Genomic DNA, 18,715 nt, shown 5'->3' on the forward strand with positions numbered 1-18,715 from the left:
TCGCTTTAGACCTAAGCAGTCAAGGACAGCTGGTTTTGAAGACACTTAATTTTCAATATCCAATTGCATTTGCAGATTTACGGCATCAATATAATATGTCCGGTCTAAGCAGAGTAACACTTTATTTTCACGACAGGAATATATTATATAAAGAAATATTATTTTATAAAGAAACCAACTAGATACTAAGATATATATACTTTTTTTTGAATAAATACAAAGTAGAATCTTACTGACCCCAATTTTTAAAACAGTGGTGTATATAAATAAGCAGTTCGAGAGCAAGGGAGACTGAACTTGAACTGATTGCATGAATGTAACATTATTATGGAGTGCTTTCGACACAATATGCATTTCCATAGTAACAGTGATTTCTCTGATTGTTGGATTGTCTTCATGATCTGTGATTGCTCTTCATGATTATGAGTAGTGTGGTTCTTCATTGTATATCTGACAATAAAACTATTTCTTGTAGAAGTTTAATTTAAAGCATACAGACCTTGGTCTCAACTTTTTCTTTATGATCTCATACCATTTATATCGTACATTATTGTTAAAAATCAATTGCTCTATGGTGAAAATAATTGGAATTTTTACTTCCACCACCAGTCTATTGTGTCTTTTTAATGCTGAATTCCAGCAGCATAAAAGAAGTTGTTTGGAACTTAACTCTGAGCTCTTTAGATTGAAACCTTTAGACTGAAACATTGTGATTGCAGAAAAATAACCCACACAATTATTTTCAAATAATTCCCATTACCTATTCAGTCTTGCATGATACATAATTTACCTCTGATCAATGTTTTATATAAACCTTACAAATAAAGTTATATCCTCCTATCATATGCCACGCGAAAATCAATCATTGGATGCTGCTGTAGTTCTAGAAACCCAGCTGGAGATAAAATCTTCATAATCTAGCATAGATGTTGTTTCAGTTTTCCTTTGAAAAATTGCTTATGCACAAGAGATGTATTACGCCGTAATGAAACGGCATGCAAATTTAAAGGAAACCTCCATTATTTTTGAAAATAGGCACATTTTTAAACTCCCCTAGGGCCCTATCTTGCACCCAGCGCAATTGACTTTGTACACCGACGCATGTGTCATTCCTATTTTGCACCCGCGCAAAGCGCGCTTTTCCCTCCACAGAAGCACGTCGCTAAACTAGTGAATGAACTTGCGCTCCCTGGGCGGTTCAGCGCAAAAAAGGAGGCGTGTTCCGGCGCAAACGATCCCTGGTGCTATTTTGTTGTTCCATTAAACAATTGCGCCACTGACCAGAAAAAAACTAGTCTAAAGTCAGTGGCGCGTTGCGCGTTGTTCATTATGCTATTTTAAGGGCGCATGCTTGACCATAATGTATAGCGTGCACAACGCGCATACACTTTGCTCATGTAATCTACACAGATGCAACAGTTATTTTTGCAAATCATAAATTGTTACACTAAAAAAATATTAACACATGAGATGACGGAAATCATTGTGGTGTGCCACGAAGATGTGAAAAAAAATAGGCATAAAACTAGCTCACAAATTATTCAGGCTAATTATTCTCCCATCCCCATACAACACAACTTCTCTGTCTTTCACTGCTCTTACAAGAACATCAGGTTCCTCGGCTGTGAACCGCTCCTGGCGTGCGCCTGGTAAATACGCCATAATAATAGCAATCCATAATGGAACTTGCGCACCTGCTTTTAAAGGGAATGTTGGATGACGCTCTGATTGGTTTATTTCACGTTACGCCCAAACCACACCTATGAATAATGAAGCTACTTCAGACCAACCCATTTTAGATTTGCGCCGGGCGCAAGAGCCATTTATCCCGCCGGGAAAATAGCAACAGCGCCGAGACCCGCCCACAAAGTTACTTGCGCTTCGCGCTTTGACACTTGCGTTTCATATCGTTAAAATAGGGCCCCTAGAGTTAAACAGTTGAGTTTTATTTTAAGACTTGACTGTTCTGTAGTTACATCGTATGCTAAGACAGAGAGAAAATGAAAAGTTGTGATTTTCTAGGTCGATATGGCTGGGAACTCTACTCTCTTTCCGCCATAATAATCAAGGAACTTTGCTGCTGTACCAAGGATGCAGCAGGTGCAATGCTATTATGCAATTTAGGCTACCTTAGCTGGGGACTATTTTCAGGCACTGTGTAATATCATTGATTATTATGCCAGAATGAGAGTAGAGCTCCCAGCCATATCATCCTAGAAAATCGCAACTTTTCATTTTCTGTCAGTCTTGGTATACGATGCAACTAGAGAAGAGTCAAGTCTTATATAGAAAAAAAAAATATTGAAACTCTTTGGTCATTTTTGAGCGAGATGCTAACCGTCTAATCAGATTCAATGATCTATGCTAAGCTACATCTAAAGTGCCACCGCCAGACCCGGAGATCGACTGAATGGATTTGAAAACGGTAAAACTTAACTGTTTAACTCTAGGGGAATTTGGAAAATGAGCCTGTTTTCAAAAAATGGTGGAGTGTTCCTTTGAGAAAATTATGCATAATCATTTATCATTCTGGTCTTAAGTTAATCAAATCTCACAGCATGGGAAAGCATTTTAAATAGAAGCCTTAAAAATGTAAGTACCTTTATAGGAATTACTGTTCATCCATACACGAGCAACCGCCGACGTCAATAAATTGTCCTACATCGCCAGCAGCGGCAGTGAAAAAGTGCAAGAGTCATCTGTTATACTACACCATGCCACCACACAATATTGGTCAGCTGCGACAGGACACTTTAAAGTAAAAAAAGGCTGACTTTGACGACCCGATAGGGCACAGCAAGGAGATGAATTGAGAGTAAACTCTGTGTTGAAACTCATAAATCTCACATTACAGGCCATATTCAGCTGGGAACATTCAGCATGAGCTGCAGCCCAGTGTCTTTTTTCATGAGTAGCCATCTTACTAATTACTCGACATGCCGGTTTTAGCACTGTGGTCATGACTGAATGCTTGTCCTTGGTAAGTTAGCAAGCCAAATATGCTTTAAAAATTCCCCGGCGAGTATTATCAAGCCGTCAGAAAGTAGACAGGCCAAAAAGAAAAGCAACCGCTACAGGACGGCTCGAGTGCCTCGGCATCGCCTCGCCCCCGCCGTTCAGCCGAGGTCTGATGTTTGCATTGTGACAAGAACTACAAAAGACTCCCCGATGAATTCAAGCTGTGGTCGATGTGTGCAGAGGGTCAAGAAAATGTGGTATGTCTGGGTGACCTTAATCACACACAGGTTCAGACGGACTCCGGTTTCACTTGTGGGCCTTATTTCAGGTCACTGCCTCAAAGTCAAAGGAGGGCACAGTCATTATTCCCAGCAGGAGAACCCAATCATCCACACAAAGAAATGAGCTCTGTTCTCACAATGCGCTCAAGTGTTGTCCATCTCCCTGGGCCGAACACATGTATTCACTGTACGTGCTAATCTATGAAGTGAATTGGCCGTAAGGAATGTGTCCTGGTCTGCTCGGTGGTGCCTCGACACAAAGCAGATTTACAACCCATCAAACAGCATCGCTACTGAACCAACATCAAAACCAGTGTCTGGAAAATAGACTATATTAGTCATATGGTGCATTATGGTTTGCTATTATGGCTAGACGCTCTGTCTGCTGTGCCTGTTATTGACATTTTGCATGCAATAAATCTATTGCGTTATACAGATTACATGTTCTCTCAGTGGTATTACTTCTAGAAGGACTTCATGTGGTTTAAATGGGTAAGCGTTACAATTCAGAACCAACTAAATGGCAGCCAAACTAAGCTCTTTAGTATTCGTACATAAAGTGTGGATCAGGAATATATACATTTATTTATACATGGATATAAACATATTGAAAGCATCTAAATTATTAATCTTAAATGAAATGTTTACAAGTAACACATTGCACATTGGACTACACAGAATATCAAATTTTATGGAATGTAAGAAAGAAAGAAAAAAAATATAGATACTATATATATATATATATATATATATATATATATATATATATATATATATATATATATATATATATATATACACACACACACACACACACACACACACACACTAAAAAAATATGGTTCTTTATATTTAATAAAAGTTCTATTTAGAACCGTAGAATCTTGAAGAACCCTTTCATGCTGAAATGGTTCTTTGTGTAAGGGTTCTTCATTCCCGCCTGTAACTGTCAAAGCTCCTCATTACTGATTTTCTGGAGCTCAGTGATCCATCTACACGGACTGTCAACACACTCTCAACAGGTAAATTATTTCATTCTTTAGTTTAAATACACATTTAACTTTAAAATTGTAACTGGCTTACAAACAAGCATGTTCTTTTCTCTCTCTCGTTTTTTTTTTTTTTGTGGTCAGATGTAAGCTGAGGATACTTCTTTCCACTTCTCCGCTAAGTAACAGAGACATTGAATTTATAATAATAATAAAAAAATATATATATATTTCGTACAAATATATATATTTTTTTACCTAATTAGACACTAGAACACTCTATTTCTGTTCTAACTACTTATTTTCATTTTCATTTTTTAAATAATAATAATAATTGACCCTCTAACACTTGCTGTCTATTCTATTTATTTTCTACCTACTTTTTATTCTGTTTATTTACTATATATATAAAAAAACGCTGCTATGTGTACTGCGTTAGACTAACTAGGACTTTTCACAACACTTATAAATTGTTGCTCTTTTGTCATGTTGATTGCTTCTATTGTCCTCATTTGTAAGTCGCTTTGGACAAAAGCATCTGCTAAATGATTAAATGTAATGTAATTATCACTTGAGTTTATTCATCACTTTTTTTCTTTTAACAATGAGAAGGGCTCACATTCTGTCCATTTTTGCTTCCTCTCTAACATCTCTAAATTCAATTGTAAACGTCCCACAAACTCATCCTCCACAGAGAACTGCCACTCAGTCACATTGAAATGATGGACTTAAAGGCATCATAGAATATTGTGAAGATATTTCACTGGAATTTAATCTTCATCACATCGTTTTTATGTTTTTATTTTGTGTTTTACTTCTTTATGTATTTACTTAAATGTAAACTGTTGTTAAGAGCACTGACATTTTTGTTACAATTTCACGTCAATAAAAACGTACCTAATTCACACAATATGTTGTTGCTGGTGTTATTGTTGTTGATTTTCCCCCTGAATTACTGATTTTTTGGACTTCAGCCATCCAACTACACTCTGCCAACACACTCTCGACAGGTAAATGATTTCTTTCTTAACGCCTATTTTAACTTATAATATACAGTATATATATATAGATATATACTGTATATTATAAGTCAAACTATACTATAAACCACACTATATTCTGTAGCTATGGGATCAACCTGAACTGTTGTTCCTGTAAATACTGCGGCTGTGCTTCTGTAAACTCTTGTAGTCTTGATTTAGAGCTATCAGGCAGAGAATCAAGTTAGACAGAGCTGCCAGTCCACAGGCACTCGCCAATGCTTAATTAGTACAGAATGACTCCCTCATCTTCATTGGAGTGTGACATGTGCTGAAGAAAGACTGCGAGTGATTGCATGAACATCCCTCATTGATTATATAATTCAGTACGACGGCTTTGTTGTGTCACCAATGTCTCTTTACACCTGAGGTCCCTGCCACGCAAACAAACAGAAAACAAGCACAGCAAATACTCCACACTTAAAGCTTGACAGCACTTTAGTCAGACTTCAAACTACGTGTGACTGCAGCAAAATGACGATCTGCTCTGGTGAAGGCTGAGGTGAATACATTTCATCTCATGAGATCTAACCAGCCAAAAAACATCACAAATACCCACGGCGTTGGCAGGAATCACATGCAATAATCCATTTACCTGATCTATCAAAGGTAGACTTCACATGTTCAGCTAATGAATCAGTTATGACTCCCAGTCTGATTGTTTCAGATCGTTTTAGCGTTTCGCTTGATCGCATGAGCTCAGCTGTTGATTTTAAGGGACAGTGGCTCAATGTTTTGGGGGAGGAATAACAATATCTGTCCATGTGCCTGGTTTCCGCATATTGAGATTTATCATGCCCACCATCCATAGCACTCCAAAGGCTTCGCCCCATGCAGACAGATTGCAGAACAGCCAAAGCCCATTTGCATTTAAACATGGCAGGATTTAAAAAATAAAAAGCGATATGAAAGTACACGGCTCACAAAAGAGAATACTACTGTCTTTCATCTGACGATAAAGCAATGTAAAAAATAAATAAAAGACACATTTGGAACAGCAATGACCATATGAGTTAGTTACGCCTTTATGCGATGCCAAAGCATCAGTGAGCTTTGAAACAAAAGCAAGCGCTTTGGTCTGGTCTTGTGATTTTGTTCTTTGTTAAAGTTTCGAAATACGATCCAAGGCGTTCCGTTCAAATATCGAAATCTCAAACTCTTTGAAAGGAGCGCTTTAGGTGTATTTAGAGAAGAGCTTGGCTTGAAAAGGCATTTGTTTCATTTTAGCAATGAAAAACCATTCTAAAAAATGTTTCATAAAGGAGCGCAAGACTGCAGCCGAGGAAAGTCATTTATCTTTTAGCACCTCTTTGTCCTATTTATTTAGAAAATATATACAATTTTTCAAGCAGCCATCGTGTGTGACAAAAGCCACTACTGTTAGATGGAAGGAGGCAAAGAGTTGGGCAAGGTATTAAACAATACAGTAGCTTTCAAAGTGCTTACTAGGCAAGCGGCAGGCATCCGAAGGCATGCGGGGTCTACAGGGCAGCTCTCTGGGGCCGACAATCTGTACGAACAGTATGTTTCCAGCTCCTGCTCGCGTTCCCCTAAACAGCAGGCTCTCCTCTCTTACATTCGACTGCCTGCAGCCAAATTTAATATAATGAACGCATAATGGCACACACACTATCCTATAATGAAATCTTCTCGGGCCTGTTTTGCAATGTAATACCAAGCTGACATTTTGTTGACATTCCAGATCAGGATTTTTCACTCGAGTCCAAAGCAACACAAAGTTTGGATGCCATAAATATGTAATGATCCATACTATGAAAAGCGAACTTAAAAATAGCCAGCTTTCTGCCCTGATATTGACATTTTCTAATAACCTCTGCCAGCAAGTTAACTCTGGAAGAATGTCAATACAAGCTTGCATAGTTCTAATTTTTTTTGTCTCCTGGAAACTTTGCAGTCTGTCCGCTCTTGTTTAGCGTCCTCTGAATGCGTCCAGCCGCCTGCTGGAGATGCATGTTAAATCAAGAGCACCGGCCATTCAATCTGGCCCCTGATCACATGTTTTTGTCCAATTAAAAAGGAAGGCTAATTGAATTAAATTCCATTTTGCCTTTATTCGTTTTTTTTTTTTTTTTTAGTCTAGCACCGGTTCACCTTTAAAAGTGCATTAAACGGTCTCCTGGCTACGTGACGTCCAGACGTCATCCACTCTTGTTGATCAGAGCTGTAATGAGTCTGATGCAGACTAATTAGAGAAATATGTCCCAGCTACACTTGTTGTCCATCCCTTAGTGGTGAGAAGGCTAAAACGTAGGGAAGCATAACTGAAAGGTTCAATGTAGCGGCGTTGAATGGATTCGCTCCTCTACTGACCTTCTCTAAAAATCTCATAATTTTGAGAGAGAAAAAAAAACAGCAGGATTGTGCAGAGCTGAGGGCATGGCATTTTAAACAATTCTGAGATTATATTCTGTCTTTATATCTCTGTACACATCTCTTTTTTTTCCTCAGAATGAAAAAAATAATTGTCAGAGTTCAAAATCTGTGACAGAAATGGTATTTTATAAAAAGTAAATTTCACAGAAAAAAAAAAAAAAAACATTTTAAAAGTTTGAGGTTGGTATTATTATTTTTTAAAGAGAAACTTTTATTTAGCAAGGAAACTTTAAATTGATCACATTTGTAAAGACATTTATACTGTTTTCAAAAGAATAAATGATTCAAGTAAATTTTGTTCTTTTGATTTATATATTCATCAATTAATAAAAACTTATCAGTTTCTACAAAACAAATTATAATAATAATAATAATAATACAGCACAATTGTTTTAAACATTAATAACAATTAATGCAAATCAGCATATTAGAATGATTTCTGTGGGATCATGTGACACTGAAAAAAAAAAATATATATATATATATATATATATATATATATATATATATATATATATATATATATATATATATATATATAATGTTATCATAAATGGTAATCATATTTGACAATTTTATTGTTTTTACTGAATTATTGTTCATACAAATACAGCATTGGTGAACATACTAGAATTATTACAAAAACATTCTGACCCCAAACTTCTGAACTGTATTGTTTGTCATTATTCTTTTTTTTTTTTAGGATTGTGCAAAAAATCTAATGTGACTTTTATGCACATCTTGTCAGTAAAGGCGCTCCTGTGATTAGTAGTGTAGGGTTGCCAGGTTTTCAAATCAAAACCTGCCCAATTACTTCTCAAACCTAGCCCAATCGCGTTTCGTTCTGGGTGATAAAATAATTTTTTTTTGGCAGGGTTCCCTTTTTAGGGGCTAGACATCACGTTATATGTTTTGGGGTCGCTTCGACCCGTGGACATGAAAAACAACCGCAGACTTGGCACTGGTACACCTGGCAACAAAGGAGAGGGACAGCTCTGTTGAGGGGCTTTTATAAAGTCAACAAAGTAACAATGGCTCGGAGCAAATCGCTTGTCCATTGTGTGGTCAAACATTGTTCGGAGCAGGGTTCAAAAGCCTGCCCTAATTGGGTCTCACCCTAGAGACGTCTACTCCATGTCAGCTATGTAGTGTAAACTCTGCGGCAGAGTGAAGCGGAGAGTGTCTGAGGCTCAGTGATTAGCACCCTGCCCAGTTAATTTTAGCAAGGTTTGGAAAAGGACTAATCAGGAATTAAGAGTCGGCATCCACCCTAAACCGCCTTCTTTACGCCGTCACGGGGGATCCTTTCAGGATGGAAAAAAGGCAATTGTCTGCTGTCTCCGATTATCCCCAGGAAAGCCTATAATCTGGCTGACAGTACTTAAGGAGTCAAGCAGCAAAATAAACAACATTGATTATCATCCACTGTTCTTTTTTCCCCTTATTTATTTATTTTTTGTCCTGTAGATGGATGAGCAAGTTTGGTGGCTCCAACCCCTCCTTCATACCATCTGCTTAAGCAAATATCAAGGCTGGGTAAATACCCCTGAATCTTCTGTCCAAACCAGATTACTAGCTATTCTAAGACGGGGCTGGGCTCTTATCGTCCTTCAATCTCTTTTACGAGTGCAAATTAAGAAATCTGTGCTGGATTACCTGGATTACAGTGGCTCTGAACAGTGTCTTTAAGTCAACGCCTCCCAACCCGACTTTAGCCGATCTTCTGCTTACCTACTTAGGAAAGATCTCGTGTAAATGTCCTACAACATTCAGCTGGTCATCTGTTCCACGCGACAGCGTTTCCTAGACATAATAAGCTCTGAAGATGGAAGAACTGCTTTCTATGGCAAATCAGCAGATGTATTTATCACTTATAGTTGACCCATATATGAAAATTCTGTCATTATTTACTCACCTTCAGGTTGTTCCAAATTGTACGGATTTCTTTGAACAGTGGCTGTTCAAAGAGAAAGAGAGAGAGAGAAAAAGAGAGATATTTTGAAGAATGTTCATTCTGGTATTTTCCATACACTTTAAAAAGTTTTTATTTGTTTTCTTCTTACGCTAAAGATTATTATTAATATAAAAATATTATTAATGACTTTCTACTTGCAAACTATGTGTAATTCAAAACATTTTGAAGTCATAAAATCTTTCTAATTCGTTGTGACATGTATAAGCAATGTCTGAGTCAAAAATGTTTCAAAAGCACATTTCTTACAGTGTAAAATATAAGCCGAATTTTATTTATTTATTTTTACAGTTGTTACACACAGAAAATGTTTTAAAAAAGGAAAAATGTGTCCTTTTGTGTTGCAATCATAAGAGTTTTGAGAGACATATGGATGATTAATATATATTATACTAATATCACATAAACCAAGGGTTGCACTGTATATTACATGGCAAAGTATTTCGTAAAGCAGCACTAACATGATTTCCTCGGCTGCAGTCTTGCGCTCCTTTATGAAACATTTTTTAGAATGATTTTTCATTGCTAAAATGAAATAAATGCTTTTTCAAGCCAAGCACTTTTCTAAATACACCTAAAGAATGTTGGTAACCATTTGGTGACCTTTGACCTCCGTTGTAAAATATGTTGTTTTATGTTCCACAAAAGAAAGTAAGTCATTAGGTTTGGAATGACATGAAGATGATTAAATGATGGCAATATTGATTTTGGGTGAACTGTCCCCTTTCAACATACATGGAAAACCTTAATAATGTCATGCCTTTTCTAAATAAATAAATGTTTCGTAGCAGTGCAAAGACGTGACACACAAAAGTTCCCTTGCTAGAACGACTATGCAGGCAATATGAAAACAAGCTCTGGAAATTGAATTCTGATCCCTTGTTTTAAAAGAATGTATTTCTAACACAGCGTCCTCCTGAAGATTAGTGTACAACAACGTTCTTCAATTGAATTTTGAAAGCATTTAATCAGACAGCGGTGTATTTATTTTGAAGCTTTTTTACATTTTCCCTTTGGAATAATAAGCCTATACAACCTGCCAATCCTCGACAAACAAGAAGGACAATCATGTTTAAAAGCAATTCCTAATCTCCTGAAAAGCAACAAAAAGCTATATGGCTGCAGGGATCCATTTAGGACAATCCTGTCTGCATTTGAATGCATTTCGAATGTGAGAAACAGACTTCCTAATTGACAAAACACAAAAAGCACAGTTTGACACTGAAAGACACTTGTGCATACATACAGAACCACAATCCACATCCTTAATCAGTGACATTAATATCAGCCATCTCAGAGCAATTGTATGCAAATCCATGCAGCCTAAAAATATTCATCACTGTGTGGCTTGTGAATATTTATACTATTGTACTTTTAACCAATGGGCACAATTTAACAAGCCACAGCGACAACCGGTGTCTTTGAGCACCCCTTCGATTTTTGAACACACAAATGTTAAAATACAAAATAATAATAATAATAAAAGCATGATTGAATTATTCAGTTTGGCAGAGATTTGGCAGCAGGAGCGTGCAGCACTGCCTTGAGTGCAAATAACAGAGACCATCTTCCTGTTTCCTCCACTGGTGCACTGAAATGCATAAATAGCACTACATAGAGATAATCAGCAAACCCGTTGGGACTTGGACACAATATTCTCAGTCTGCAGTAATTCCCTGGTGTACCTGATCATTTATAACGACGGATGACTCTCCTGTACCCTCAAACCCCGGCCCCATTCTGCCCCTCTCTGTGTGTGATGTAATACTGAGGACACAGGATATGATCGATATGAATTATAAATACGATCTCAAGACATATGTTTTGTTGCACTTTCTCAGCAATCTGATCCTTAGTCTGTCCTCCCCGAGATACATTTTGTCATTCTAAAGTCCAGGCGATTTATTAATTCATGAGCTCTCTATGGTGCATTACTCTCATAGTCAGCACCTGCCGGAGAGGTACTTTCATAGGCATTCAGACTCAAGTAATGCAATTCCTCACTGGTTTTACTTTCATTGTGGTGTGCCTGGCAGTGCAGCTTGTTTCCAATCATCAAGTTTCCTTAAATTAATCCAAATTAAATGCGACTCTTTAGTTATTTTTAGATATAATTTATGTATTTATGCATTTGTTCTTCCCACCAACACTCACAGGAAACAGAAAGAGTGAAAATTAAGCAAACACTGTGTTTCTGAGGGTTGTGACACCGTGGAAGGCCAGATGTAAGAGTACAGGGCAAACAAACGTGACATTAAACTGATTGTTTGCCCAAAGAGTGTAATTTTTCCATTACATTTACATTACATAAATAAATAAATAAATAACAGACTGTCTTTATTATATCAAAGATGATAATAATAAAACAATAAATAAATAAACATAATTTTGTAAAATCACTACAATTTAAAATATTTTACACTAACACTTATTATAATAAATAATACTATTTTAATAAATTTTAACATTTAATTTATTCCTGTGATGCAAAGCTGTATTTTTTAGCATCACAGCCCCAGTCTTCAATATTTGTTATTATTATCAATGCTGAAAACAACTTTTGTGCTTAGTATCTTTGTGGAAACCAGAATACATTTTTAATCAGGATTCTTTGAGATTCAACTATTTGAATATCTGGAATCTGAGGGTGCAAAAAATAAATAAATAAATAAATAAATAAATAAATATTTAAATACTGAGAAAATCATCTTTGAAGTTGTTCTTAACAATGCATATTACTAATATAAAAAAGAAGAAGAAAATTTACAAAATATCTTCATGGGATATGATATTTACTTAACATTCTAATGACCCATACAATGTTTTTTTGGGCTATTGCTAAAAATATACCCCAGCGACTTAAAATTGGTTTTGTAGTCCAGGGTCACATACAGTATATGCTATAATAATAATAATACTATTATTCTTATCATATCCATTACCAAGCATAAACCTAAGTATATGCTGTTAATTAATATTACTCAGCACTTAAATATTTGCACTGTAACAAGGACCCCATAGATAATGCGTAATGCGTAAAAAAAAAACTACTGACCTCAAACCTTTGACCTGTAGTGTAATTGAAAATCTTGTTTTTTTGTGCGAATGATTTTCAATTTTTGGGTGAACTGCACCTTTAATATGTTGAAGGTTATTCTAGGCTAATGTGGTCAATCCCTGAGGCATCTCCATTACTGAGGCCGTAACTTTACAGACTCCCTTAATCAGTCTCCTTATTGACAGTTGCTTTATTCGATTATGAGCAAACGTGCAGGTATGTTAGCTGTGTGCACACCACGTGGAGCCATATAATTCACAGCATGCAGCTAGCATTTCTAGCATTTGATTCAATGGGAATTCTCCTGCTTCTAAACGCTGTCAAACAAATAATACATTTAAGCTCAATGCCACAAATCAAGCAAAGCCAACACAAGAAACTCTCCTCAGCTGTCACACTCAATTTGAAGAATAACAATGGCTAAATTACATATCTTTAAGAAACATAATTTGCCAGCAGATGGAGACCAATCTGTTGGAAGATTTTTGCCCATTCTTTAAATCCAAAGACAGTAAGACTTTCTGTAATACTTGATTGCGACTGGTCGATTGCAGCATTCAGCGCTCAGATTTGTATAATAACCACATAACAGTAGCCTATAATTGACCGCTGTAAAAGGCAAATGATCTCTTGCATTACTGTGCCTTTTGCATTTTGTCTCTTTCTTTCACGGTTGATAAAATGATATTTACATTTATGTATTTGCCATGCTTTTATCCAAAGGGACTTGCATCCATGTTATATTCAATCAGTTGATGCATTCTCTGGGAATCAAACCCATGATCTTGGCATTGCTAGCACTGTGCTCTACGGTTTGAGCTACATGAATATTATTATTATTTATTTATTTATTTATTTTTTCTGTGTAGAAGCAGTTGCCTGCTGATTGTAAGTTATCTCATGGTAACATGGTTTCATATTCATCTGAAACTCTTATGCAAGCTGAGTGAACAAAAACTGCTTTACGGAAAAAGCATATGTGCTTTGGTAATGGTCTCATTCAGTTCTTATGGAAGCGTGCATGCCAACCTCGTCATGATTGTACACAGAGTTTAGCGCATAGAGAGTTTACAATGCGATATTAATAGCAGGCTGACATTTGCACACAAGCTTAATACAAGCTCAACGTAGTGAATGTGCACCATTTTCTCTAATCACCAAGGACATATTTCCCTCAAGGGAAATGATTAGCTCTGCAGTCTTGCAATTTAAAGCAACTTTGATAAGCAATTAAATTGTTTTCCATTGCGCTTCTCATTTCTCCTTTCTTTCATGTGAACTTCTGGAACAGCTGCTTTGAAACCACATACATGGGAACAATGGCTGGCTCTTGGGCCCGCTCACAAACGGATGTTGAGGAATTACAGTTGTGTGATCAGTGAGCCTTAAAATTGTAACTGTTCAGTCTCATAAAAAAAGGTATATTTCAAAAGATGCATAAATACCAGTGCAGTTGCATAACTGGGCAAATTAGATGTGGTTGTGATGTGTAATTTTGTTGTACTTCCACAGACCTCAGTGTTGTGAGTTTAGAGCCCATGTGGCCTAACATGACTTCTGTGCTTGATATAAGTTTTAATTAGTGCACCACAACATTTAGCTTAAAAAATACATAAATCAAGTAATAATTAGCACACACACAAAAGAAACCTCATAAAAAATCTTACTCATAATTTTATGTTAATTAATACATTAACTAATGCAAACTAATGGAATCTTATTTTAAACAGTTGCCTAAATAATAAAATCAATTAATCAATATCATTTTGCGATATTTATAATCACAATATTAGCATTAGAAAACTACAATACAGAAGCATTATCACAAGTGATGTCAATTTTGGACCCCACCGTATATTGTTTGGTCAAGAAAAGACGCATGGAAATGTGCAGTACAATGCAAAAGACTTTAATAAACTTCCAAAGCTCAAACATACATAAAACAGTTATGTACAGTTTACTTCACATGTTGGCAAATAAACAGAGGATACAATGTAAGGTGCTTCATTTATAATGAAAGTGATTTAACCAACTCCTTACATGAAAAGAAAAAATCAATTTTTTTTTACTTTTCCCCTCTCCCCTCACATTCTTTATCAATGGCAAATATCCAGGCATGTCTAATTGTTTCTTACACAGTGCTACAGTTTTCTGTGTGAGTCATTCTGTTTTTCCTACTCCAGAGCGTTACAATTGACACCATTAAGACATCTGATACCTCTGCAAGAATAAGAGGTCAAACATTTGGGCCCAAAGACACTTCTACAAATCAGTCCATTTGCTAAAAAGGAGTAAATTACTGCTCGAACAAAAGTGCTATCCATCGAAGCAATTCATCAGTGATGTTATAGTCATTCAAGAACGGAAATACCCGACTGTTAAGTTTCACAAAAGAGAGCTTTAGCTGTGGGATGCTTATTATCACGACTTTAAAGTGCTCATGTAGGGTGAGTTCTCGATTTATCGTAAATTTATTGCTGTTGACATAAAATCGGAATAGTCCACGTTGTATTCTCGTGCTCTCTACTGAATTTTCTACTTTTAAGATACTTTTTTTTTTTTTTTTTCATCTCGGTTGTAAGTATACATAGCATGTCAGTTTCAGAATATACAAACACCTAGGTGATGTAACTAAAACCTACCATCTCGTATGACAAGACTGCCAGAGGCTTTCTATTCAAAATCAGTAAATACATCTCACAGGTTATATTGGCTCTGGTAAAAGCGGACTACAACAGACAACATATAGAGGTCAGACCAGGTGTCCCTTTCTACTGTGTACAAGGGGTTTCTTTGATTAGGAAGCGGGGGCGCTGTCCCATATGATTGCAGCTTAGCAAAGCATTAGGGCTCTTTTGGAATCTTCCGCATCCCAGAGTCAGAGGCAATCAGTGACAGAGCTAAAACGTGTTGGTACCTCCTATTGAGGGCCATGCATTTAAATGTTAACAAGCGTTGGGACGGTGCGAGGAGAGCCGTGGCAATTGGTGACGAGGAGTTCGCAGTGATCTATTGGATACGAGCACAGAATGAACAAATGAAAAAGTAAAGGAAGTGAGCGAAGGATATGAAAACGGGGGGAAAAAAAGCAAAACAACCACCAGGCACGCCGAAGTTTCATTGAACTACTATCAGTGAACAAAATCAATAAATAGACACACAGACGACAAGGACTGTGCTGCTGCTATACATAAATACATATCTATATAAACATCCTATACAGAGGTCTTAGCCGTATTCATATTCCATTTGGATAAGCAGAGTGGAGGTGTCTCTTGTGCCCTATTCGGTGCAACCGGTGAATGAGGACAAAAGGGGTTAAACAAAGCATTTCAAACCTCCCACAAGTCACAAGCAGAGTTTCGGACGGTTAAATTAGTCTGGCGTTACTCTCTAGGACTCGTTTGAGGCTGGAGAATGTGTACAGTTCGTGTTTTCACCTCTTCTGTGAGTGCCTTCCTCTCCCTCCCTCCCTCTCTTTAGGAAATGGCAGCTAGAGATTGATTTTTATCCTGTGGGAGCGAGCTGTACCTGTGCCACAGAGTGTGCCATAGAGTGGTGGTTTCAGTGCCGTCTCCTGTAATATAGAGAGACAGACAGATATAGGGAGATTGTAGTTACAAAATCATCTGGCTTCTAAGCTGCATTATGTATTGTGTAAGATGATAATGAAGGCCTCTCTCTCTGGACATATACATTCACGTGCATACACAGAGAGAGAGAGAGGGAGAGGATCAGCATTCTTCAAGGAACAGAACGAAAGAGCTTGGTGTTCATTTCATCTGGTTGGATTTACCTTGAAGAATGCTGGGAAAAGTGACTAGTCAGTGCATGCAGGTAAACCAAATTGCTTTTTGCTCCGAATGTGCCGTTACAGCCACCACACTACAGCAACACTCATTCATTGATGACAACAGGAAGCTCATGTGATTATAACACTTTTTCTTTTTTTTTTCTTCTTTTTTTTAAATAGCTGGTAATGAACATGTTTTTAAAAATACGATACAACTAAGGTAATACGTTTATATTTCCTTCATTATTACTCAATCTCTTAAATTTATCATTGAAATATATCAGCAAGCAGCATGTCCAAGAGGGCAGTACCATTTCAAAGCTCTTTGTATTGTAAACTCACTCTTCAGCAAAGTTAAATGAACACTGTGTGACTTTTAAAAACTGAAATTACGATGCAGCTTCACTGGTAGAACACGATGGCAGTGATGCCAAGGTCATGGGTCGTTTCCTGGGAAACACACATGCCGATAAAATGTATACGAATGAATTCAGGTTTCTTTGAGGAGGAAAAAATAAAACCAAACTCACTCTGCTGTTACAACTTCAAAAATACACAAACGTGCATTTCTTAAGCTTGTGTTGTAAGATTTTGTTGTTGTTGTTGTAATGTATATAAATGTACTGTCACTCATAATACATTTAGCACGTCTTTGCTAAAAGATCGTTTTGAGATTATTTAAACGTTTTTTTTGCTTCTATTTCTTTGTAGACATAACTGATTGAAAGTTGAATGGACTAGTAAATTTTTGTTTCAACATGTTGCAACTACATCACTCTGCTGATGTATATACCGACTTAAAAAAATATGTTTGTGTATGTATATATATATATATATATATATATATATATATATATATATATATATATATATATATATATATATATTAGGGCCGGGACTTTAACGCGTTAATTGAGATAAATTAATTACACAAAAAATAACGTGTTAATTAAGATTAATTAATTACAGAAAAAAAATTCCCGCATTTTTTATAACTTATTTTTGCACCGCGGAACGTTTCTCACTGGATGAGTTTCGGCGGACCAATTATACTGAAGCACCAACTAGCGTTCGCACATCACCGCAGGCGCAGCACATCGAGCCTCAAGTATCACCTCGACGCAAAACATATAGCAGCTAGCGTGGACTTTACACTTTATGTTGAACTATGTATTATTTTGTTGGTGCAACTGGCAGTTTATGTTGAACTCTTTATTGTTTTGGCCAAGGTTATTGAGAGTTGGACTTAGTATGTTATGGCCTCTGAAGCAACAGAGAGATGTTTTCTAATAGTCAGGGTTTCCAATGTTCTGAATGTAATTGACAGTATTGTGTTATACTTAAAAAACACTTTACAGAAAATTCCAGCACCTATAAGCTTCCTGAATTTCTGAAATGTACTGTTTCTAAATTGTTTCTAAATATGCTATTGCTACACTTAATGGCAAAAATTGCACTGGTCTGCTAGACTTGGTTGAACAAAAATAAACAATATTTTGTTGCTTAAGCTTATGTATTCAGTCATTATTCAATGGTATACTATAAATCCATATGAAAAAAATTACTTCTCACTGTTCTCAGGTCAAATATTTATATGCGATTAAAATGTGATTAATTTCGATGAATTAATTACAAAGCCTCTAATTAATTAGATATTTAATCGAGTCCCGGCCCTAATATATATATATATATACTGTACATATATGTAAAAGATTCAGAGTGTAACATGTTTCACAACAGTGACGCAATAACCAAAATATTAAACTAGAAAGCAAAGCAATTATGGCTGCACCTCTGGGTAGTACTATTAAGGGCCAAATTTAATTTGACTTAGGATTATCTATGGGAGAATCAGATGGTTAAAAAATGCATAAACATATTTAAAGCTTGTGCATTTTAAACACACATGCAGAATATATTCCTAAAGGCCAAGATGCTCAAGAATTGCTGATGGGCTAAACGCTGCAGAAATCGCCTGGAGTTAGACACAACTGGACGTAATCAATACAAAGAGAGAAATTCAAGAGAGATCAATCACTTCATGTTCTAAAAATGTGTTTGGTTGTAAATCTAGGCACATCTGCGCTATACCCGGTGAGACTCAAAAATGAAGTAGAATTTGAATTATTGAAACGCGGGTGGTTGAGAGCACAAACTGTGGACCCAAGGACATCCACTCCCATATTTTATGATGTTTTTGAAATGCTGAATGTACCATGACGCCTGATGC

The 18,715-nt window shown here is 36.5% G+C and overlaps 1 protein-coding gene across 5 annotated transcripts in view; it reads right to left on the reverse strand.

The window, feature by feature from the left end:
- The window catches only part of LOC127971387 (protocadherin-11 X-linked-like), a 189,182-nt gene that overhangs the window by 124,141 nt on the left and 46,326 nt on the right, over nt 1-18,715 (reverse strand). For 3 of the 5 annotated variants that reach the window (XM_052574368.1, XM_052574371.1, XM_052574370.1), the window contains one exon: nt 9,578-9,619. The exons of 1 other annotated variant lie outside the window; for it this stretch is intronic. In XM_052574368.1, the coding sequence (XP_052430328.1) occupies nt 9,578-9,619 (42 nt within the window). Of the gene's footprint in view, nt 1-9,577; nt 9,620-14,585; nt 16,270-18,715 lie in introns of those variants that run through there. One more of the 5 variants, XM_052574372.1, reaches the window with a different exon arrangement.

Source organism: Carassius gibelio, chromosome B14, assembly GCF_023724105.1.
Source record: "Carassius gibelio isolate Cgi1373 ecotype wild population from Czech Republic chromosome B14, carGib1.2-hapl.c, whole genome shotgun sequence".
In the NCBI taxonomy this organism is placed as follows: Eukaryota; Metazoa; Chordata; class Actinopteri; order Cypriniformes; family Cyprinidae; genus Carassius; species Carassius gibelio.